The sequence below is a fragment of the Amblyomma mixtum genome, chromosome 3, assembly GCF_055824585.1.
Source record: "Amblyomma mixtum isolate Tamu chromosome 3, ASM5582458v1, whole genome shotgun sequence".
In the NCBI taxonomy this organism is placed as follows: domain Eukaryota; kingdom Metazoa; phylum Arthropoda; class Arachnida; order Ixodida; family Ixodidae; genus Amblyomma; species Amblyomma mixtum.
Window position 1 is genome coordinate 222,059,863 of NC_143014.1, and position 24,362 is coordinate 222,084,224.

Consider the following 24,362-nt stretch of genomic DNA (forward strand, 5'->3'; position numbering starts at 1 on the left):
GTATTAGAATTAGCAGTTGATGAGGTCTGTTTGCCGAACAACTAATAACATTAGAGCATCTTACGGAAATTTTGAAATGACTGCACCAGCTGCTGTCCACACTGTCGCGAGACCAAATTCAAGGCAGGATTGTTTGGCAAAAAACGAGTTAAAACCACCATATCTATTTAGTCTAGTACACTGACGCCCGGTTGAGATCTGAACTCAACTTTCATAAGGACTGTGTATTTCAGCAGGCTTTATTTCGCGCCTTGTGAACGATCCAATCCTCCTTTAAAAGGCTACGGCGCCTGAAGTAGAATTAAGAAGCAACCTGATGCAGTATTTTCAGTTTTCCATAAGGACGTTAGTGCTATAAAATGACCGAACACCCGATTATTGTGGTAAAATGCATAGTGTCTGTGGGTGCGCATTTTACTGATTTATTACTTTTAAAATACCCGCAGGATTAACAGGAATTGCATTTGTCTTTTGACATTTCCCTTTTTTCTGATGTCTCATAGATTAAACGAAAGTGACGGTATCTCTCTGGTTCCGGTTTGCTTACTGCGCTGACATCCTACCGCTGCAAACTTCAGAAATCATAGGAAATGAACGTCAAAACAGGGTTCTTCCAGACACTTCGGACTTTCATATGCCTGAGTTCATGTATTAAGTTGCGGAATTTTGGCGCTTACATGTCTCCTTGACACTAATAGACGTCCCCAGTCCACTTTTCGCTGCACATTACGCGATATACTGCCTCTGTGCTCTTTATGGCGCACCTGTTAATTCCCTGGAATTAAACGATGCGCTCCTTCTTGCGATTTAACTCTGCAATAGCGCGTTGATATCTGCGAGTCGTGACATGACGGCGCCTCGTAGCGCAGCATAAATTATGCATGAGAGGGCGTCTTCTAACCATTTATTTGCTCTCCTCCGCGCATTTTGGTCAGGGCGTTGCTGGGAAGTGACCACGCGAGATTTCAACAGCGTAAACCAGCCAGCAGAACCGCAAGGAAAAAAAAAGACGCTAACGAGAGACAAGGCGGAGAAGCAATCACTCGGATGCGTGGCGTCAGCAGATGAGTGCGAGGGGTGCCCACCGTTTCCGCGTCAATAGCTCGTGCACAGGCCACCTCTGTGGTTTGGAAGCCCACACACTCCCTCACCTCCATTCAATCATGCACGGTTGCAAAAGCAGTGAATGAGCGTCAGAGAAAGTGGGTACTCGTTGTTACGTCCATCTTGTGTATTGCGCACATTTTGCTCGCGCCGCGACGTCATGCCGTGGCTGGGTTCCCAGTATCTTTTTTTTTTTTCATTTTGCCTCTCGCCACACAACGGGTGTGTGACTATAAAAGCTAGCGCGCAAAGCCAGCACGTCAGATCAGCTACCAACGACTCGATTATTATACACTTCGCTGATCGCAGACGACTGATATACTGCTCGGACATGAAGGTGAGGCACGTTATTCAACCGGTGTGGGGCTTCCTGGGGAATTTTTTAAAAAGTGATTCAACATTTTCAAAGCGATATCATAACTGAAAAGACCAGTGATCCTGCAAAGTTCCTTCATAAAAAAAATATTCACCTCATCTAAGATCATTTAAGAACTAAAAAAAATTGATCTCCCAACGTTGCTTTATCAAAAACATTGGCATACACAATTCTGGACAAAAGCATTTTCAGCGGGAAACTGTTTATGAACGCATTTTTTTTCATATAGTGCAAGATTTCAGTGTAACAATCAATATATCTGCAGCCACCCGACGCAGTCTTGCAGTTTTCTCGCTGTTAACATTGTAGCTATCGTCAAAAGCAATCCCCATTGGTTTTATACGGCAGCCTTAACTGTTCGATGTGATCTATGCGAATACATTAAAAGAATGATTTTGTTACACATTATAAGAAAGGACCATTACCTTTTATTTTTCCATAAATGTATTATAATTTTTAGATATTGAAGATTTTGGTCCGAGATTGAAGGACTTGGTTTCGGTGCCGTGAAAGTTGTGCTAAAGATATTGCTTGATTTTTCGAGGTGCGTTATCTGGCGCGCAACAGCGAGATATTGTGCGACTAAGTGTGCGACACTTATTCTTTAATTAACACCTTTACGCTGTATTACTTAGCAGAATACTTTTCTGTCTAGAACGAACATGGTTAAAATTGGGCCGTAGTCATATTATTCGTCGCTGCTCAGCATGAGCAGGCATCCCTTGAAGCTTCAAGGTCCAGTCGACCTCATGGTCCTTTAAGCTTGTATGAGCTAAATGCTCACCAGGGGCTTCAAATAATCCGACTAGCTGGTTTCAGTGTAACCAGGGGTTCTCTTTTATATGCATGGAAACGAGCAGCGAAAACGCCTATCATCATGTTTACCCACAGAAATGAGTAAACATTAGTACAGGCAAGTGGTCTTTCGTTGTACACACAAGAACAGCCCTGCAAACTCAAGAGTTTTTACCCGCTTTTGCCGGAATCATTGCAGCCCCTGTGTCTTGCGGTATTTGCTGCCATTGCATGCATCGCCCTTGCTGGCAAGGACGACAAGGTTGAAGGCCGCGGAGGTCTTGTTGGAGGCTATGGCGGCGGGTATGGACCTGGAGTCGGTGGAATCGGAGGCGGTGCCGTGGGCGGTGCCGGAATTAAAGGCGTTCCCGCAGGCGGAGCAGGCTACGGTGGTGGTTTGGGCCACGGCGGTTTGGGCCACGGTGGTCTGGGCCGCGGTGGTTTGGGCCAAGGTGGTTTCGGCCAAGGCGGTTTCGGCCAAGGTGGTTTCGGCAAAGGTGGTTTGAGCCACGGTGGTTTGGGCCACGGTGGTTTGGGCCAAGGTGGTTTGGGTCACGGTGGTGGTCTCGGTCACGGAGGTCTTGGAGGAGGCGCCGCCTTTGGCCAGACCAGCGGAGGCTTCCAAGGTGGCTTCAAGAAGGGAGCTGCGGGACACAGCCAAGGCTCTGGAGGCTTCGCCAGTGGTGGATCCCACAGGAACGTTCAGGGCTACAATAACAAGCAGGGCTTCAGCTCTAGCACAGGCTTCTCCAAGTCCGACTCGAACCGCTACGGAACCGGCTTCGGTCAGCACTCTGGTGGCTTCGCCGGTGGAGCCTCAGGACAAAAGGCTGGCCATGGAAGCCAGGGCTTCGGTCACGCTGGCGGTGTTGGCTACTAGAAGGTAAAAAAAAGCGCTTGCACTGACTTGCCTCGATTCGGTTTGCCTGTGGCTGTACATATTTTGCACGAAAGGCAAAAAATGTTTTGATATTGTGCGCGCTCAGAGGTGACACAGAAAAATGTAGTTTGCGTGGGTGTGGCATTCTAATCATCGCTAAAAATTGATTCGTTTTAGTGCATCTATACGACGTAAACTACGATGGCGGCTACTTATATTAAGTTTCCGGCGCCTACGTCTGCTTCTAAAACATTACTGAAATGGCACATAATAGAAGCTAGCGGAAAACGAAGAACCCACAGTTCTCAGTGCCATCTTTATTGCTTGCCTTGTGTAAGCGAGATAAACTTCAACTGAGCTGCGACAGACCTTTCTATTTTGGTCTTTTAGTGGGACAGCTGAAATGCAGCGCTTAAATTCTGAATTTTTTCTCTCTATTTCCAGTTCTGGAAGATCAAATCTAGTCGTCTTATGAACGTCATCACCCCTTGGCTTCTGTGTCTGAACAACAAGCAGGAGGAAAATTTACACCGGTGTTGAAAAGATCATGTGAGGTTACCGAAAACGAAAGCGTCAAAATCACCGAAAAGAGGATTATTTCTTTTTAAAGAATCATTAAATGAATTGTAATAAAGGCGATTTCTCTTTATCTATCATTTCTTTTGCACATTGTCTCTCTTGGGTCTTTTGGATCTGCGTACGAACTTTCACAGCAAACTTTGTTCTTTCTTTCCACTGAAAAGCAAAGAAGTACTGAACAAACTGAGTGCTGAAGCAGTTCGGCGCGCTATAGCTCGTTCCTACGTAACTCTGCGTTCTCAATGGGCGCCGCGTAGAGCTCAGCTCTTGCGGCTAGTTTGGGCTCATGGTAATTCAGAATCGTCAGAAAGGCCTCGCCTCAGACCAGTATATCTTCGTGCATACGGCACAAAAAAGTTCCTGCTCCAGGGCTAGTTAAGACTAATGCTTAAAGAAATATGTCAACTGTTTCAATGATATTACCTCTTTCAAAATTCAGAGCACTTATGTTGATATCAGGTTGGTGCTGAAGCAGTGCATTGAGCGCGTTTCAAATGTGAACAAAGAGATCGTAAGACTGCGATGTTCCACAGCGCTAAAACCAAGATGATACCACCCGGTGGACAACAAAGAGGGCAATGCCACTAAACATTAACTGTACCATTCTTGTAGGGCACAAATAGTGATAGCTGGTAGGGATGCTTGAAGTGAACAACGAGCACTTAGACTAGAAAGTGCCATATAGGCGGCACTTTGCTATAGCCGTTCCTAAACATGGTCGCAGTACCGCGCTTTGACAAACAGCAGTGTTTTTCCGGAAACTGTAACCTCACAATAAGTCAAAAAATTCCATACAGAATTTTGACAAGGATCAATTCTACGATCCCGGAAAAATTCTTCTTTAGCATGTTGTTCGGTATATTGTGAAGCAGATTTTAATCTGTTTTTTAAGGAGCTTGCAACTGCCCGAATACTGGTCCGCTTAGCAACCTATTCTATCAGGTATTACGAAAATCCACGAGGGTTCTTGCATTCAATCTTCGGCAGAGCAATTGTGCCAGAAGGTTGCGTGACACTGCGCAGTTGTCTGCAATGGCCATCCCGACAGTTGAGATGGGATGGACAGGTTTTTCTGCTTGTGGACTATTTTTGGCTTATGCAGCTGTGCAGCTTCACGACCTTCTGTTCGACCCTAAAACTGTTCAGGAAAACACCACAGAAACGTCGATTCTTCCCCTAACAGCTCCAAGTGGACGTGCTCATGATTTTTTTATGCATGTACCACAATAGCCGAAACTGTACCAGCACCCAATGGATGCGATTCGACACTGTGCGTCAGGGAAGCCAACGGCAAGTAAAATGCTCTCGAACTGGTGATTCCTTCTGAGAAGATAGCATCCTTCTAAGGCTGGCAAAATTCTCCCCCGCTGAAAACATAGCACCTTTCTAGAGGGTAGCAGATGTAAGGTTGCCACATTTGGATTAGTTTTGAGGTGTCGAACCAAAAAAAACGTGCCATTTGGTACCTTAAGAGTACTAAAGATCTAAACAATATTACCAGTAGGGACAAATAACTGTTTATCTAGAGAAAGGGCGAAAAGTGATCAGCATACTTCTGTGCCAGCGTACAATCTCAGTAACTTTGCATAAGATTAGGAAGCTTTAAGCTTCCAAATGATCTGCTCAAAGCGTAAAAATCGAAATTTTTTCATCCCAGAAGATTTTGTCAGTCCACGGCTTCTAATCGGCAGGTTTAAGTGCACGTTAGCTATGTTCCTCTTAATTACATTGGAATCAGTCGACACGCAAGGAAGGAGTTGTTTCAGCATAAGTGGGGAGTATGCGCGCTTCTTACTATCGCGCTTTGCGGAACATTTATGCGCAAATAAAAATGATAGGTGGTGGATTGTTAGTTTTTAATTTGTGGATAATTCTGCATAATTTACTCTAAAGGCGTCTGAGACGATAATGATAATTTTGCTGTAGTGGTAAAAACATTGCTGGTCCGAAGTTACTAAACGAATGCCAACATTTAAGCAAGCATTCGACTGCAAACTTGAGGGAATTCGTCCACAAAATTTAATGTGTAGCTTCGCGCGAAGCCTGATGCAGCGGTCACCAACACATCCCCTTCTCTATGCGAAGTGGCCGCGGCACTGGGCGAAGTCGGGTTGCTTCAGTAGGACCAGAGGTAAGAGTAGTACTGTTGTAGCGAGCTATGGCGTGATCAGACCCAGTCTGATATCCCTAAGCAGGCCTATTTTTGCAACGAGAAAAGAATTGCACTATGGCAGCCTGGTTTACACAATGACATGTCGTGTTTTGAAAGATGGCCTTGAACTTTTAAGCTTATTTATGCGTGCTGAAAAAGGTGGTGCAGAGGTTACTCTAGTATGCTATGTGCAAATGAATAATTACAAAATGCGTTAAGTGCATAACGGCCGTAAGCAGCTCGTATTTTACATCTTCACAGCTGAGATGAACATGCCTTGAAAGAAAAACTTGCGCCAGTTAAGCTTGTGGCTCGGCATGAATATTTCAGGGAGGAGCTTACGGCTCAGGCACGTATGCAAGGCAGAACACGAGTACCCCTTACTAAATCTTTTGGCAGTGCCTGTGTTAGGTATGCAGCTCCTCGCCCCGCTTCAAAAAACTTCTTGTTAAGAGCCTGTTACGCCGGTGCACGTTTGGGCCGCTAAGTATTTCACGTTATCGCTCGGCTTCACGCCCGGCTGAGTCGTGTCGGCGCTTGCGCTTTCGCTCACTGTCAGGGGCAGGAAACCCCAATTCGAATACTTCAGTGCACCTGGTGACAGCGATGTTATTTTCGGTTTCATCTACTTCAGCTCACCTTGTGACGGGCGAAGTGGTGCTTAAAAGCGAGTAATTCCAGCACATGGAACCTGCATATTATATTTTAACATGCAAAATTATTTACCATTCAAGTATTCGCAATTAATAATAATAATAATAATAATAATAATAATAATAATAATAATAATAATAATAATAATAATGTTTATTTCCATCATCATAACAAATGATGGAGGTGGTGAGAAAAAAAGCGAGGACGCTTGACTAAGTTCTCACCACCTCAGGCAGTAGCATACAGCCAGACACATTGCGCTCTGTACGTACTGTACATATGCCGCAGAAACAAAAACGAAACTGCAACAAAAGAGTTAACAACACGTAATACGACATTAACACACATAGTAAGGCAAAAATAACACAAAGTGGTGTTAGTGCTGCTTTGATTAATAATGAGTATAATTACAAGCTTTGAATTATAAAATCACGTATGGTGGAAAATGGAATATGAAGGACATCAATGTTTGAATCAATAAATATGTTTAAAGTAGCGGGAGACGGTAATTCAGCATTTGGTGTCCGTAATTTGTTCGTGTAAGAGGTATAGACCAGTGTGGTTTGTGACGTTGTGGGTATGGAGTCTGGAAATTCTGAAGTGAGGCTAAGTGGGTAATTGTGTTTAAGTAGGCTTTTTGTTCAGTTATGTAAGATTTAATTAACCTGTAATTATATATTTTCTGGACGTTTACAATGCTGAATGTGGTAAACAAGTGCCTGGTTGTGTGTCCGTAGGGTAACCCATACGAGGGGGTACCCAAAAGAAACCGGACTTATTTTTGTTTGAACTTATTTATTCACATTTTAAGCACAGACCTTCAATCTCCTTCAAAGTATTCCCCACTTGCAATGATACGCTTGTCGAATCTTTCATTCCATTTTTCAAAACATTGTTTAAATTCATCATTTGTGATGCTTGACAGTGCCTCCGTCGTTTTTTCTTCACCTCAGCAACATCAGCGAAACGCTTTCCATTCACCTATTTTTTTTTTCATTTTAGGAAACAAAGAAAGTAGCACGGGGCAAGGTCGGGAGAGTATGAGGGTTGAGGTATAGGGGTCATGCCATTTTTGGTCCAAAATTGTCGTAGAGACAGGGCTGTATGAGCAGGGGCATTGCCATGATGGAAAAACCAGTCACCCGACCGCCACAAACCTGCCCGCTTCCACCGCACACTGTTGCCCAATCTTTTCAAAACATCCAACCAGAAAGCCTGGCTAACTGTCTGACCCTGAGGAACAAATTCTCAATGGACGACTTCTCTCACGTCGAAAAAACAAATCAGCATTGTTTTGAGGTTTGGTTTCACCTGACGAGCTTTCTTGAGGGGAGGTGAATTTGAAGTTTTCCATTGGAATGATTGTTGCTTTGATTCAGGATTCGATTCAGGAACACTTGAGTTGTCCTCATAGCATCGTCCTTGTACATCTTTCTTAATATTTCAAGAGTTTCCATTCAGCTTTTTCCGAGCAAAAATCTGAATTTCACCGGCGCACGCTGTTCACGAAAATCAGCCATTGCAAAAACGACATTCACACAAAACAGTCGTCACTCTAAAACTCCGTCTAAACTAGTCTGACCTCCTTCAACGACGGCACCCGGCTTACTGACTCTGGAATGTTCGTTCTATGCGCTCCTAGTGGCAAAACGCGGTACCACAAAAGCTTTGCCGACCAAAAAATTTAGTCCGGTTTCTTTTGGGTACCCCCTCGTATATTATTCTGAGCATCTTTTTTTCCAGTACTAACAGTTTCTGTAGGTTTGTGTTTGTTGTGGTGGCCCATATTAGTGTGCAGTAATACAAGTGAGAGCAGAATAAGGCGCGGTACAGAATTATTTTCACTGTTAGTGGCAATAAATTCCTGTGGCGGTAAACAAGACCAATAGCTCTTGATAATTTTAATGATATATCATGAATGTGTTCATCCCACTGCATGTGTTCGGAGAAAACTACACCTCATGACCTGAATGAGTGTACTATTTCAATTCTATTCGACTTGTAGTAAAGATCGTTTGATAGGTGATATATCTTGTTTTTAGGACGAAAAATGACAATTTTTGATTTAGACACATTAACGGCTAACAGGTTCGAAGTTGACCAGGATTCCAGCGCATTTAATATGTTTTGCACACGCGGTGTAAGATCAGAATTGCTGCCAGGGATGAATATGCTCGTGTCGTCTGCGTAGATTATGAAACGCGCTGTAGGGTCTAGGGCAACAATATCATTAATGTAAATGTTAAATAGGACTGGACCTAATATGCTGCCTTGCGGCACTCGGGACTGAATCGGTCTCACTGTTGATTTAAAGTTATTAATCTGTACGTACTGTGTGCGACATGACAAATAGGATTTGATTAACTGAAGCGATTTTCCTCTTATTTCATAATATTCTAGTTTATCAAACAGTATATTGTGATTTATGCGATAAATGCTTTTGTGAAATCTATGAAAACTCCAATTACAATCTTCTTCTGTTCGAAATTATTTAATATGAATACTTTTTGATGAAGTAGAGCGAGTTCTGTTGATCTGTTTTTCCTGAATCCGTACTGAGAGTCTGTAATTAGGTTGTGAGCTTCTAAAAACCTCTCAAGACGCGCATGTATCACCTTTTCAAGGCCCTTTGAAAAGACTGGCAGGATGCTGATTGGTCGGTAGTTTGAGATGTCATTTTTATCTCCTTTTTTAAAAGGAACTATTACTTTTGCAGTTTGCATGTTTTGTGGAAAAGTAGCGGTTTCTAAGCACAAGTTATAAATATGTTCAAGCGGAGGGGCAATAATATCAATTACGTGCCTGACAGGAGCTATCTGGATGTCATTAACATCACAGCAGGTGCTGTTATTTATCTCACTAAAGACAGAGATGATCTCGTTTACAGAGAAAGGCTGTAGGAAAATGGTAGGCCGATGCCTCTCTCTGGGAAATGATCGTATATCTGTAGGAGTGCTATGAGGAGATGTAAAGAATTCATTAAAAGCATTACAAAGACTATTACCACTATAGTCAGTGCCTTTATATGTAATACTGTTTACCGGTTTATTGTCAGAAGAAAAGCCATCCAGCGAGCGAACTTTTCTCCATAGACCATCTGTACAGTTGCGTGAATCAAAGTACTTTTCATAATAAGTGTTTCTTGCTTTGCGAATGTCGGTGTTCAGTTTATTTCTAAACCTTTTGAATTATGCCAAAAAAGCAGGACTTTTTGATTTAATAAACGATTGGTACAACTTGTTTTTCTCTTTTATACGGCGATACATTTCTCGTGATATCCAGGGTTTCCTTATCTTATTAGAAGTCTTTCTAGCTTTATAAATAATATGCCTTTTATACGCACCACAGAACTTTTCTAAGAATAAATTATATGCTTTCTTATAGGGTTTCTTTCATTGCTTTCACTCATCTTCTCTACTGACGCATAATTTTATTTTCTATGGCGAGAGCAGATGCGCATGCGCCTGCTGTGAGACTGCGGCAATGGCTGAATTATCGAAGGCATCGGAAAAAGAAAGCATATCGTGGTACTATCGCTTGTTCGAGCGTGACCCTTTGGAAAGAAACTAGCCTGGTCACTTGACGATGGTGGAAGTAGCTTTTTTATGACGAAATAGAATATGATGAAAGCATGAGCGTTTACCAAATCATATAAGACCGTCTCGAAGTGCAAGAAAAACTGAAATACGGAGAAAATTACAGGCCACAGTGCCTTTGTCTAAAATGCACTACACCGAAATAACTCATTTTTCTTTGGAATGAGGTGTTCAATGCAGTTTCAGCGACCTCCTCATGCGTAGTTTACCGCTTAACCTTTTTAATTGCGTTTGTCAACTTTTCTCACTGACAGCTAACAAAGAAGTGCGTGGTTCTCACAAGTGGCGCTTGCTCTAAGGAGGTATACTGTGTTCAGCTCGATAACCAAGCACGCATACATTTCGGTTCCCTACGCATACATTTAGCGAGAGGTGAGTAATACTGACGGCCCTCTCAAGCCTTCTAAGTGTTCTTCACCTCATGCTGGCAAGAGAAAAAGACCTTTTCGAGTGCTTATGTGCAGAAGCTATTGCACAATGTCAAAAGAGTGGCAAATAAGTTCGGAGTTCATGTTGCTTTTATAGCCCCTTTGAAATTGTCCCGCCTGTGCGCCATGACCAGCAGGTGCCAAGGCGAAAGAGCAAAGAAAAAATGTGCCACCACACACCAAACTCGGTTTGTGCCTTGCACTGTTGGTGTGGTGTATAAGGTTTCACTCAGCTGTGGGTCTGTGTACATATGCGAGACAGGGCGCTGTCTAAATGATAGGCTCAAAGAGCATGCCAATTCCCTGGACTCAAATGGCGGCTTTAACCTGTCATTGCATTGCCTTAAATTCAAGCACTGCATTGACAGGAGTAAGCAGAAGAAACAGCAGTGCCGTCCTCTCCTCCGTTGTACGATTGTTATAGGGAGAGCTTCCGATAGGCTGAGCCGGGAAATTGTGCAGGCCCTCGAGATTTGTACTACGGAAGGCTGCGTGAGTAAGGCACCGCTAGCCCTTCTCAAAAGAAAACAAAACAAAAAAACTTGTTCCTGGGCATTTCCGCTGAGTTCCTGCATGGCTTTGCTTGTGCCTATCATTGATGTAATATTTGCTGTACCCATGTGCTCACTGCTTTTTCCCATACGTGTTGCACTTGATATTGTACGCTTGCGCCCTTTCTGCTTCCTAAGGCGGTGTATTAACGGGACAGCGTTAAGGGCCCCGTGTCGCAGAAAAGCCGGTGGCGTCGTCGGCGTCGTTGGCGTTCAGCGAAAAATCCCAGAAGCATTAACGAATAAAACCGAGTAGGAAATTGGTGCAGCTGGGGAATCGAACCAGAGCCTCCGGAGTGCGAGGCGAGCACGCTAACTACACCGCCACTCCAGCTCGATGGTTTGGAATGAAGAAAGGCGCGTCTAGTGAATACGGTGTTATCTTAGAAGGGTACTTTAGAGACATGTACTGTGGTGTCCATTCATTTCGGGTGTACACCGAGATATGAGAGAGACAGGCGTATTTCCTTTCCTTAAAACCTATTTTCATTTAATTTTCCTTAAGGCCCTTAGGGCGCGGTTCGAGTCTCCACCAAGATATGAGAGAGGCAGGCGTCGTTTCTCTTCCTTAAATTTAATTTTCATTTAATTTTCCTTCCCTTACGGCACTGTTCGGATGTCCACCGAGATATGTGAGACAGGCGTCGTTTCCTTTCCTCCGGGCAACGCGTCGCGCCGAACGGGCCATGGCGTTCCGTGGACTCCTTGGCAACACTACAACACGCTGTCGTGTTCTACTCTTAAAGACGAAGCTTAAGCGCCCTCTAATTTTTTGTTCCTGAGAATACTGTTGCAACTTTGCGCTCCTTGTGTGGGCATGTTTCTTCCTCCCGTCTTGTGTTAATGTGCGCAAAGTTTTCCTGAAGATGTCGCTACACCAAATGGCCCAACGTTCAGCTCTACTAAGATTCAGGGTACAAGCTCTCTGTCCTTCAAGGCGAAGTAGCGATAGTGTTCTTTCATTTGAAAATACAATATTATTTTCAAATCGCATTCTTCAGTGTTTAAGCATGCTATTCGGCTATTTATGAACGACAATAAACAAGTATACAAGGCTTCGCCTTTGCAATAAAAAAGTAAGATGCGTAGAGTACATGGTACCATCACTTGGAGCTGATGAAAAAAAAAAAACGTGGTGTCTAGAATCGCTTAAACTCGTTAGAACGTGCTGGAACACCTCACCCAACGGAATAGTCGCTCGAAGCAAGCAGCCAAATGCTCATTCCGCAAAATTTTCCAGGCTGAGAAATGCGAAATCGTGCACCATCTTCTTGCGACGGGTGAAGAAAGTGTAGAGCTTGCAGTTGTCTCACAAACCTGTGTATGTTTCTCGTGCTCACAACCAGTTCTTTGCGGACAGTAGCGTTACTTACGCTTCATTTCTAATCGCCCGATGTTATGCAAAGTGAGTTGTCCCGTGTTTGCGCCGAGTGATGGTGCTTCTACAAAGCTGCTCTGATCGCCGTTTGGAATACGTCATTAACCTTTATCGGCTAATTAAAGTGCCTTTGAAACTGCTTAGTTATTCGATAACTCATAATTAGAGGCAGAATGCTTATATATAATTGTGTTGCTGACTATTAGCATGAAGGAAAGACAAATAATTTTAAAGACCACTTTGTGTAAAGTGACGATGATGTTCGACGAGGTAATGCACACTTGACGTTCTCAGCTTTATTGTCTGCTACTACTGCTTTTACTTTTTTTACCGAATTATGGCCGATGGGAGTGCAATAATGCTTAATTTAACGTCCGCATGTACTTTGCGCTTTACGGCCAGGTTTGTTCACACACAAAAAACTTCATCTTGGAACTCTTTGTGAGCAATCCTCAATGAGCGTGTCACCATGTCGGGAAACTTTTGTGGACTGTCAGAGCGGCAGACAAACATAAGCTTTTGGCTGCTGTTCTATGGGGGATATGCCTTTGAAATTTTCGACAAGCCTTGTAAAATTTAAAAAGATATTCAAAGTTCAATGCTGCATTGATGTTTTGGGATTTTCCTTTTCTTCGGATGTCCCACAGGTAACCGCAAAAGTGACGGTATCTCTCCGGTTGCTCTTCGTGTACTCCGCTGACGTACTGCCGCTGCAAACTAAACAAATCATAGGAAGTGGTGGTCAAAACTGGGTTCTTCCAGATGTTTCGCGCTCTCATTTGCCTAGGTCCATACATTAAATGCGGAATATTAGCTGTGACGTGACTCCTTGCCACTCGTAGACGTCACCCGTCCACTTCTAGCTCCGCAGTACGGAATTTTCTGTCTGGCTCCTATTTATGACGTATCATTTCCTTCCCTGGAAATGAAAGGATCCGCTCCTTATTGCGTTTAACGCCGCAATTGTGCATGCTGATATCAGCGAGTCGCCGTTTGACAACGGATCGTAGCACAGCATAAATTATGCATGAGAGGTCGTCTTCTAACCATTTATTCTCTTATCCACGCATTCTGGTCAGGATGCTGCTGGGAAATGACCACGATTTTTTCATCCAGCGTAAAGCAACGAAGAGAAACGAGACGAAAAAAAAGGAAGCTAACGAGGGGAAAAAAAGCGGAGAAGTAATCACTCGGATGCGTGGCGCCAGCAGGTGAGGGCAAGGGGTGCCCACCTTTTCCGCGCCAGAGCTCGCGCACAGCCCGCCGAGCGGTCCTGACAACGCTTGCAAGGCCAAACACTCCCTCACCCACCTTCACTCATGCCCGATTGCAAGAGGCGTGAGAGAGCGGCGGAGGGAGCGGGTGCTCGTTGTTGAGTCCATCCTGTGTGTTGCGCACCTTTTTCTCTCGCCGTGTCGTCATCCCGTGGCTCGGTTCCCAGTCTTTTTTCTTTTCTTCCTGCCTCTCTCCAAACAACGGCGCCGTGACTATAAAAGCTAGCGCACTAAGCCAACGCCTCAGATCAGCTTCTAAAGATTCGATCATTATATACTTCGCTGATCGCAGACGACTGGTACACAGCTCGAACATGAAGGTGAGGCACGTTATTTAACCGTTGTGGAGCTTTCTTACGAAGGTACTTGAAATTATTCACCATTTTCAAGGTCATTTCATAACTAGAAAGTTCAGTGAACTTGCAAAATTCCTTTATATAAAAAATATCTTCCATTTCCAAGGAGATTTCGTGACTTAAAAATTTAGTGATGTTTCAACGATTCTTTGTCAAAAACTGTTTAAGTCACGAGACAGTTTCTGCAATTCATATTGACAGATTTTTCTAGCTCCATCATCTGGCGCGCAACATCTAGACATTGCGGGATTGAGTGTGTTACTTCTAGACTTTAATTAACACCCTTCCAGTATATTATATAACAGAATACCTAACTGTGTACAACGCCTATGGCGATCTTTAGGGCGTAGACCTACTATTCGTCGATTTTCACCGTCAATAGGCGTCCCTTCGAGCTTAAAGGACCAGCTGACCTCATGGTCCTATAAGCTTTTACGGCCCTCGACGCTTATCATAGGGATGCAAATTTCCCGACTGACTGATTTCAATGTAAAGGATGGGTTTTTTCATATGCATGCGAATGAGCAGCTAGAACTCCTATCACCATGTTCATCCCCAGAAATCAGTAAAGAGAACCACAGGCACAGTTCTGTCGTTGTACGCTCAAGAACAGTCCTGTTACATGAAGAGCATTCGGCAGCGAAAATGCGGCCAAATTACAGCGATTACAGCCAATTACAATAGGAATGTAACCTACGTGATGTTCTGATGACTGGGTTAAGTAACGCGCTAATTTTGACTTTCCTCGCTTTTGCCGGGAACATTGCAGGCCCTGTGTCTTGCGGTACTCGTTGCCATCGCATGCCTTGCTTTGGCTGAGAAGAAGGCTGGCAAGGAAGAGAAGGTCGAAGGCCGCGGAGGTCTCATAGGAGGAGGCTATGGTGGCGGATATGGACCTGGAGTCGGTGGAATAGGAGGCGTTCCCGTCGGTGGTGTCGGAGTCGGAGGCGTTCCCGTCGGTGGCGTCGGAATCGGTCCTGGTGTAGGTGGAGTAGGTTACGGCGGCGGTCTGGGCCACGGTGGTTTGGGTCACGGTGGTGGTCTCGGTTACGGAGGTCTTGGAGGAGGCGCCGCCTTTGGCCAGTCCGCCGGAGGCTTCCAGGGTGGCTTCAAGCAGGGAGCTGCGGGATACAACCAGGGCTCTGGAGGCTTCGCTAGCGGCGGATCCCACAGGAACGTGGCGGGCTACAATAACCAGCAGGGCTACAGCTCCAGCACAGGCTTCTCCAAGTCCGACTCGAACCGCTACGGAACCGGCTTCGGTCAGCAGTCTGGTGGCTTCGCTGGTGGAGCCTCGGGACAAAAGTCTGGCTTTGGAAGCCAGGGCTTCGGTCACGTTGGCGGTGTTGGCGGTGTTGGCTACTAGAAGGTAAAAAAAAGCGCTTGCACTTACTTGCCTAGATTCGGTTGGCCTGTGGCTGTATATATTTTGCATGGAAGGCATAAAATGTTTTAAATTTGTGCGTGGTAATTGTTGGCATTGAAAATTTGAAGTTGACGCGGGCGAACCAATTTGAGGACGGCTAAAAATTGATTCATTTTAGTGCATCCTTGTGGCGCAACATATTGTGAATTAGCTGATGGCTACGTATATTATGTTTCCAGCCCCTACTAGGGCTTCTAAAACATGATTGAAATGGCACATAATACCAGCTAGCGGAAAACGGATAACCACATAGTTATCAGTGAAGAGTGCCATCTTCATTACTTGCCGTGTTTAAGCGAGTTTAACCTGAAACAGGCAGCTACAGATCTTTCTCTTTTGATCTTTCAGTGCGACAGCTGAGATGCGACCTTTAAATTCTGAATTTTTTCTTTCTGTTTGCAGTTCTAGATGATCAAACCTAGTCGTCTTATAACCCTCATCACCTCTTGGCTCATGTATCTCTACAACAAGCAAGACGGAAATTCACACCGGCGTTGAAAACATCATCTCACGTTACCAAAAATGAAAGCGTCGAGTTCATCGAAAGTACCAACATTCCTTTTTAAAAAAATCTGAAAGCGTATTTTAATAAAGTGGATTTTTGTTTATATGTCGTTTCTTTGACACATTATTTCGTTTAGGCCTTTTGGATGTGCACCCAAACTTTCACAATAAGTTTGTTTTCTCTTTCTGTGCAATTTTTGTACACACACAAAGAAATGAGCGAACTCAGTGCTAAAGCCCTTCGACGCTCGACAGCATATTACTTCACTGTGGTTTATCAGTGGGCGCCGCGTAGTGCTGGGCTGTTGCGGCTAATTGGAGCTATTAATTCCGAATCTTCAGACGCCCCGCGCCCCAGACCAACTTGTCTTCGTGTATACGGCATGGAAAAGATTCCAATTTAAGACTTGTTAAGACTATTGTGCCGCAATATGAAAAATATGCCTACTGTTCTAATGTAATTACCACCTTGAATATTCTGACCACTTCACTTGGTACCAGGATTGTGCATTGTGCATAGTGCATTGCATTGCCAGGATTGTGCATAGTGCATTGCTCGCGTTCTGAAGGCGAACAAGGAGGTCGTAAAACTGAAGTAGTTGTGCAGCGCTAAATGCAAGTTGAGGCAACCAGGCGGCGAGAACAAAGAAAGCAATGGCGCTACACATTAACTATCGCATTTTTGCCGGACACAAGTAATGATGGCATGTAGGGATGCTCGATGTGAAGGAAGGCCACTTAGAGTAGAAATTACCAGCTGCAGCACGTCGCCGCAGCCATTCCTTAACAGTAGACGCAAAACGCGCTCCTGACAAGCAGCAGTGTTTTTCACCAAACTGCAACCGACATTAAGCCCATAAATGGTATATATAATTTAGACAATGATCAATTCAGCGTTGTCGGAGCAATCGACCTTTAATGTCTTGCTTTCTACAGTGCGAAACAGATTTTCAGCTGCAATTATTTGCGAGCAGCCAACTGCGTCAATACTAGATCCACCTAGCATTGGCGCAGTAACCTGAGCACCTTGTACAAAAATATATAAGCCTATTGCGCCGCCGCGGTGGCTTAGTGATTATGGTGCTCGGCTGCTGACCCGAAAGTCGCGGGTTCGATCCCGGCCGCGGCGGTTGAATTTCTTTGGAGGAGAAATTCTAGAGGCCCCTGTACTGTGCGGTGTCAGTGCACGATAAAGATCCCCAGGTGGTCGAAATTTCCGGAGCCATCCACTACGGCGTCTCTCATAGCCTTAGTCGCTCTGGGACGTTAAACCCCATAAACCAACCAACTATAAACCTATTGCGAAAGCCAACGCGCGGCCTCGTAGTCACTCTTTGGCCCACCAATTCTGCCAAGAGGCTGCATACCATTGCGTTAGTAGTCTGCTGTGACCATCCCGACCGTTAAGATGGGGCCACCATGTTTAGCTGCCTGTGGACAGGCTTGTGGCTTTTTCAGCTGTATACCTAAACGACCTCTTATCGACACCTAAAACCGTACAGAAAATACCGCAGAAACGTCGATTCTTCCCCTAGAAGTTGCGAATGGGCCTGCTTCCGAATTGTTTTGTATGCCTGTACCACAACAGTAGAATGTGCCACCAGCATCTAATAATTCCTATTCGGTACAAGACGTCAGAGCAGCCATCTACATTTAAAATACTCTCCAAGTTTCTGCTTCATGATACGAAGACGCGACGTCATAACAAATGCATTTTCGATAAAAGAGGATGATTTCCTTCCCAATTCACCACAACTGCTGTTTGAACTGTTGATAAGATTACTGGTTTCCGCAAGCCCTGTCCAGGTTGAATTAGCTTAAGTCGAATCCGTCAAAACAGACCTTTGCGATTCGCAAAAATTTCGGCTTCTAATTTCTACCTCACTTTATAGATAAGGATTTGACACTGAAAATCACTCTGTGCGTTTCGCGATATTGTACCAGTGATAGTGTTGCTTGATGTTCTATAACGGAAATAAGCGCATGGACCTTTAGTTAGCGTCTTTCATAGCCTGAGTCGCTTTGGGACGTCAAACCCCATAAACCGACCAACCAACCTTTAAATAAAACGCATTCACATTACTTTCCTATAATATTTTATGACATTTACTACGGAACTGCTGCCGCCAAAAGAGAGTTTCGTTAAGGAAGTTCTACTTCACGGAAGCTGCATATATCCGAATTAAGAGTCGATAAGGCACCAGTTACAAACAACTGATTATATTAAAGCACCTTTCAGAAATTTTGAATGACAGCACCAGCTGCAGTCCACTGTTCGCGAGACCAAATTCGACCGGCAATTGTTAGACAAAACAAGGGTTAGAAACCATTACCTCTCTATCTTCTAGTGTACTGATGCGTGGTTTGAGATGCGAACTCACCTTTCAAAACGATTGTTTGTTTTTAAGAACATTGCCAACAGGCTTCATTTAACGCCCTCGAAACCTCCCTATGGTCATTTGAAAGGTTAAGGCGCCTGACGTAGAATTTTGAAGTAACATGATGCAGTGTTATGACAGTTTTAGACAATGACGTTACTTCTCTACGATGACCGAATACACCGGTATAATGTTGAACTTCATGCTGCGTGTGTGTCTATACTTCCTTGATTTATTTGTTTAAAGATACCTCCTATGTCAAGAGGGATTAAAGACAAGAGTGGTTAGAAAAATGAGAAAGAAACTAACAAGAGCATAATATAATAAAAAAATTTCCTACTTATATCATTCCGTCTAATCTATTCTTGAATAAACGTTCATTCGCAGTCAGGGCCAGCTAGTCATGCTGGAATGTGATTACGTTCTTCGGGTTTCCGGGGTCAGAAAGGTATGAAAAATATTTTTGTATCACCAAATGGTATTCAGTTTTGTAGGTGGGATCTATCAGAGGTGACAGGTCCTGCGGGAGTAAAATTAATTTTTCACGCAAGTGAGTATGGTCAAATATTTTACACATACAAAGGTGAAGTGATTGCAGTGAGACGCGAGGGATAATAGACGAAGGCTAATTTCAATAGTAATAATGATTGCTGGCATGTTGTGGCTGACTGGATAAACAGAACAGAATTATTCGAACTCATTCTAGTGGGTGTGTTAAGTTCAGCTGATATGAGTCTCTTATTGATGCTGTGTGCCCGAGTTAAGGTAAAATGAGCATCTTGTAAAGGTCTTAAAGATGAGTGTGATTTTGCTAAGTTACGGTTCAGGTATTCCTGTGGCAACTTTTTGTGAATTGTACTTGAGAAGCTCACTATCCAGCTATGCAGCGACCCGCCGTGGTGGCTCAGTGACTATTGCGCTCGGCTGCTGACACAAAAGACGCGGGTTCGATCCCGGCCACGGCGGTCGAAGATGGAAGCGAAATTCTAGGGGCCTGTATACTGCGCGATACCAGTGCACGTTAAAGAACCTTAGATGGTCGAAATTTCAGAGCCCTCCACCACGGCGTCCTTCATAGCCTGAGTCGCTTTGAGACGTTATATTTCCTTGAACCATAAAGCAGTTATTCAGCGGGCTTCAGTGAGATCTGCGTGGCCACGTCACTCAGCTATAGTAGAGCTATCACACTGATGATGTAAATATGTTGGCAATATAAATGCGACAGGGGGCAACGCAGGTAACCTGGACTCTATCTCTGTGTCAGAAAAGATTGGAAGCCGATACTTAGGTACGAAATAGTGATGATGTAACAAATTGAAGCCCTTATAAAACATCAGTGCCTTTGTGAGTGATTGAGCAATTACGGAAACAAACCATCCAGCCACTTGGGAAATTCAGCGTACAAGCTCTCGGGCCTTCAGAGTGGATTGCGGATTGTGTTTTTGCATTTGAGAAAACAATATAATATTTCATATTTGATTAGATCGGAGCTTAAGCATGCTCATTGGGCTGTATCCGAACGAGAACAGACAGGCCCAAAAGGCTTCGGCGTCGCATAAAGAAGCATGATGCGGAAGAACAGACGGCACTATCCCAAGGTTCTCATGATAAAAACGTGGTGTTTCGAATCTCGCAAATTCCTAACCACGTGCTAGAGCACCGCACCTATCACAATAATCATTCGAACCAAGCTTCCAAATGCTCCTAGGGGAAATTTTCTATTCTTGTTTTTTTATTTTTCGTGACCAGTTCTTTGTGAAGAGCATGGGCACTCACGTTTCATTTTTAATCACCGAAGTCATACAAGGAGTGTTGTCCTGTATTTGCTCCGATTTATAGCGTTTTCACAAAGAACAGAGCAATCACACTCTAACTTGCCGAGTCACCATGATAACACCGTGACATCGTGTTGCTGGCACGCCGTCTTGTCAGTGAGTACAGCTTTGGCTGTTGGAACTGCTCTGTCCCGCCCAATGCGTCTGCGCTTGGAATGACTCACGAAGGACACCCCGCGCGGGGCCTACAACACTGCGACTAGATTCAGGGGCTTTGATTTATTCGCTGTGAGTCTTTAAGGGGTCGCTAACAATGTGCAGGAGTTGTCCTGTTTCGATAAGGTGCCGCGTTCTAATCACGAAGAGATCACTTTCCCCGAAAACGAGGCTTTTTAAGAGAGTGAAGAGGCCAAAAAACAAAATACAGGTGTCGCCATCATCGGCCGATTTCTTAAGTAAAATTCCTGTCGACAGCCAATTCTGAGCGCGGATCCCGGTGGCTACGCTATGTACACCGCACAAAAACGACCGTGACCCGCCCTTTTCGATAATGACGTTACAAGTTCGAATGGACTGGCGAGAAGATTTTAAATCCAATTTGATAGCGGAATGCGTCTTTTGGTGTCTGACAAAAGTGAATATAGGCGTCCCTCATAGCCGGAGTCACTTTGGGACGTTAAACCTCCAAACCAAACCAAACCAAACCAAAGCAAAATTGAACATAGGCAAAAACTACACAGTCAATTTTTACCGCCAATACTGAGATAAAATTGCCCTCCAAGTTCGTTCAACTACGGCGCTGCATATCATGTCCTTACTTCCGTCTTTCTTTTTCATATTAGCGGCTCTGGATGCCGGATGAGAATGGCTGGGCCTGGCTGCTGAAGCACACACGAAGGCTCATAAAAAAATTACTGAAGCAGAAGGCAGTGCTACTGTACGTTTGAATAACGATAAGCAGAAGGAAAATGTATGCATGTTGTTTTAGTTTGCTTTGAGGGGACAGGGTAAGAAAAAAATTAAAATATTTCGATCTTTACTTTTACTTCATTTTGGTAGTCCATTCTTTTCTGCATTATTTCTAACATTGCACTTGTTCCTGCACTGTATATTTTCTTTTAAAGAAAAGCTTTCAAACTGACGAAGCGAGAGGCCAGGCAACATTTTTGTGCTGGCAATGCCTTACCAGCCATTTGAAATACGATTCCATGAAGGGAGCTGCATGCTTCTTATTCTCAGTTGGAGTAAAAACATATTTAGGTATAATCTTCGATGCTAGCATTTTAGTCCTTCACTCGCATCATCTGGGGGAGAGCTACAAAAATTTCCACTTTAGAACCAGGGACACTAAGGATGTCCACTGCAGATGCTCTCAAAACGGTAAAATAGCAAGAACAAAGGTAGTGGAGCCCTTTTGGCTATTCTGAAGCAGTGACAGTCTCCACCAGCTTAGAGAAGTCAACTGGTGACAAGTTTCCTCTGCTGGCTGAGCAGCATAGCAAGTAAAAAAAAGCCAAGGAAACTAAACAACTGGTAGAAAAAGCCTAAGGTAAGTTGAATAATGACTACGGAGGCCATGCCTATGAAATTAACAGGTTAGCAAAACTTGGCAAAGCAAAAAACAAGGTAGTATAGTTACTTTTTACTTTAAACTAACTTTTTTCAAAATATGTTTTTTTTTTGTATTAACGGTACCACTAAATTCGAAACAATATGAGGCAGAAGGTCACTTCTTTGTCGATGCTTTATATGAGCATGTGGAGACATAGAGAACCAAAATTAGGCCAGGTGTTTTTTTTTATTTTATAAACAGAAATAACGCCAAAAGCGGACTTAAATCTAGTCCTCGAGAAAAAAATATCATAAAAATTATTGTTTTACTTGTGTTACATAGTTTTGGTTCAGTGGAAAGAGCCTAAAGCAACGATAAAAAATGATATAAACAGATAGTCGTTACCTCAATTGGTTGTTGAGAAAAGTGCACAAAAACATGCCCTAAAATACATGAGAAAACTACGGCTTACCCTGTCTTTTTGATCGTTCGTTATTCGATGCCACCAAATCGTTGCTCTTTTCGCTATGATAACTGCATTATCAAGAACTATCTAGTCTGAATATTCGTGTGCAAGCTTTGTAGACCTTGTGGTTTAAAACTGGGTTCTTTGCTAAAACCAACGCGCACCGTTCACCCGAGTTGCCGATTGGCAATGATTCATCGTTTTAGTGAGACTTATCGCGTGCTCAAAAGCAATACAATATTCTCGAAAGATGTAGCGAGAGCGCGGTTTCTGTTAAGGTACATAATCTACCAGAGAGCAGATATCAAGTGTGATGGTAGTTATTTTTGTTCTTTTATACACGTAGAACAAAATCACATTAATAATATTTTGATGACAGTCGTATTCTTGAACTGATAAAGAGCATGGAAAGATGCCTTGAGACAGCAAAAACATTTTTTAACCCCGGCGAGTCCGCAAATGGTTCGATGAATTTGATCTCTCTCAGCACTTGAAGCGCTTGGTTACGAGTTTCTGGTGAAGTGGCCCGCGAAAGATGGGGTGCGCCTGAACCTAATAAAGCAACAAAACTCCATGAAGCCCAATTGTTTCGCTCTGGTAGCGTACATTAAAAAATGCAGAAATTCTCGCTGTAATTTTTGTTTGCCGAGGCAGTCGGTGAAGGTGATGACCAACATTGCGACCATCCCCTTGTGCTCTCAAAATAAATATATATATATATATATATATATATATATATATATATATATATATATATATATATATATATATACATTCGCATGTTTACATGTGTCAAAAACTTATCGCCACATTTCATTTCCCGAGACGATGCAGCTGCTGAAGGACTGTTTATACAATGTGCACATGTTAAACTGGCCATCTTATTGGCAGGGAGCTCATTCCACCAAAAGACACATTTCTCAAGATTCGTTGCATTCTCGCGGAAACGAGCCATTTGGCCCTTGGAGGAGTAATTTTTATTGAATGATTAAGCTGTATTTGGATGTGGTAACTTTAAAACATCGAAGTGAACAATTGTGGGTGCGTTCATAGAAGTTATGAAGAAAGTTGCCACTTTCGTTCTGTCTCTGCAAAGCAAGTCGGAGAACATGCTATCAGTGCATAAGCCGTACTTTCATCACCACTCGCGAGTCTCAGATACAGTTAAGCGCTGCAAGTATTCAGCCGGCGCAATTTATACGGTATTCTAAAGCTGATAGACATATGTGGCTCAGAGGAGTACTGGGATGAGAATGGAGGTACGATCGAACAAATTCACATATAAAATAGCAACGGATGGTTAAAGTTTGAAATGAAATCATTAACACTTCATTTTCCAGCCTTCTTGGCGACAGAGAACCGCTTTGAATCAGGCTGAGAGTAAAGAAAAAGAAAGGCAGCAATGGATTAGAACAAGCCATACTGTGGACTTAATAGTTTTCCCGTAAGGAGGTAAAAAGAGTGAAAGAGAAAGCAAAGGGCGAAGAAAAATTTGAAACGCAGTGCTGCAGTGTCCTTGTACTTGACTACGTTGTCTCCAGATATTAGAAAATGTATTCAGGAAGCAGACGACATTTAGCGTTGTGTTTCATACAGATTTAAAATGCGTATTTGGAACACACTAGAAGCAACATCTCACCTCCGCTTAATACCGTCCCATCTGAATCACTGCTTTGAGATGTCGCATGTTTCGACTCAAACGCAACAGACGAGTTGCGTAGACTGTGTGGGAATATTCATTTTTAATTTAGCCTTCGAATGTATTCGAAAGCCGGGAGCAAGTGGCATATCTAAAAGACACACTAGCCCGAAGATTGTGAATCAGCAGCTGCCGCGCATATTCGGACGCTTAAGTTAGCATAAGCATGTCGCTTTCTGTAAGAGGTTCTACCAGCCCACAATAAAATAGACTGAAAAAAAAGAAAGTGACATTGCGGAGCAAAACTGCAAGTTATGTCGTCAACCGTACATAAGGAGCACGCCAGCGCACTGACATGCTTTCTTCCATGTCATCGTGTCTGGTGCACCTCAAATGCACTCTGCGTGTCATGTTGCGAAAAGCACCATTATGAAGCTTATCCAGAGCCTAAACGAAGGCAGTTATCGTTACTGTTGAAGCAGAAAGAATGAAATGCGAT

The 24,362-nt window shown here is 43.6% G+C and overlaps 2 protein-coding genes across 2 annotated transcripts; both read left to right on the top strand.

Annotated features, from left to right (window-relative positions):
• The first annotated feature begins 1,409 nt into the window (after nucleotides 1–1,409).
• LOC149353787 (uncharacterized) lies at nucleotides 1,410–16,157 on the top strand. Its single transcript, XM_089582824.1, has 3 exons — nucleotides 1,410–1,441; nucleotides 2,475–3,158; nucleotides 15,952–16,157. Exons 1-2 carry the CDS (start codon nucleotides 1,436–1,438, stop codon nucleotides 3,153–3,155), a joined length of 687 nt encoding a protein of 228 aa, XP_089438950.1. The 5' UTR covers nucleotides 1,410–1,435; the 3' UTR covers nucleotides 3,156–3,158; nucleotides 15,952–16,157.
• LOC149353788 (uncharacterized) lies at nucleotides 13,929–16,157 on the top strand. Its single transcript, XM_089582825.1, has 3 exons — nucleotides 13,929–14,087; nucleotides 14,893–15,492; nucleotides 15,952–16,157. Exons 1-2 carry the CDS (start codon nucleotides 14,082–14,084, stop codon nucleotides 15,487–15,489), a joined length of 603 nt encoding a protein of 200 aa, XP_089438951.1. The 5' UTR covers nucleotides 13,929–14,081; the 3' UTR covers nucleotides 15,490–15,492; nucleotides 15,952–16,157.
• Nucleotides 16,158–24,362: the final 8,205 nt, after the last annotated feature.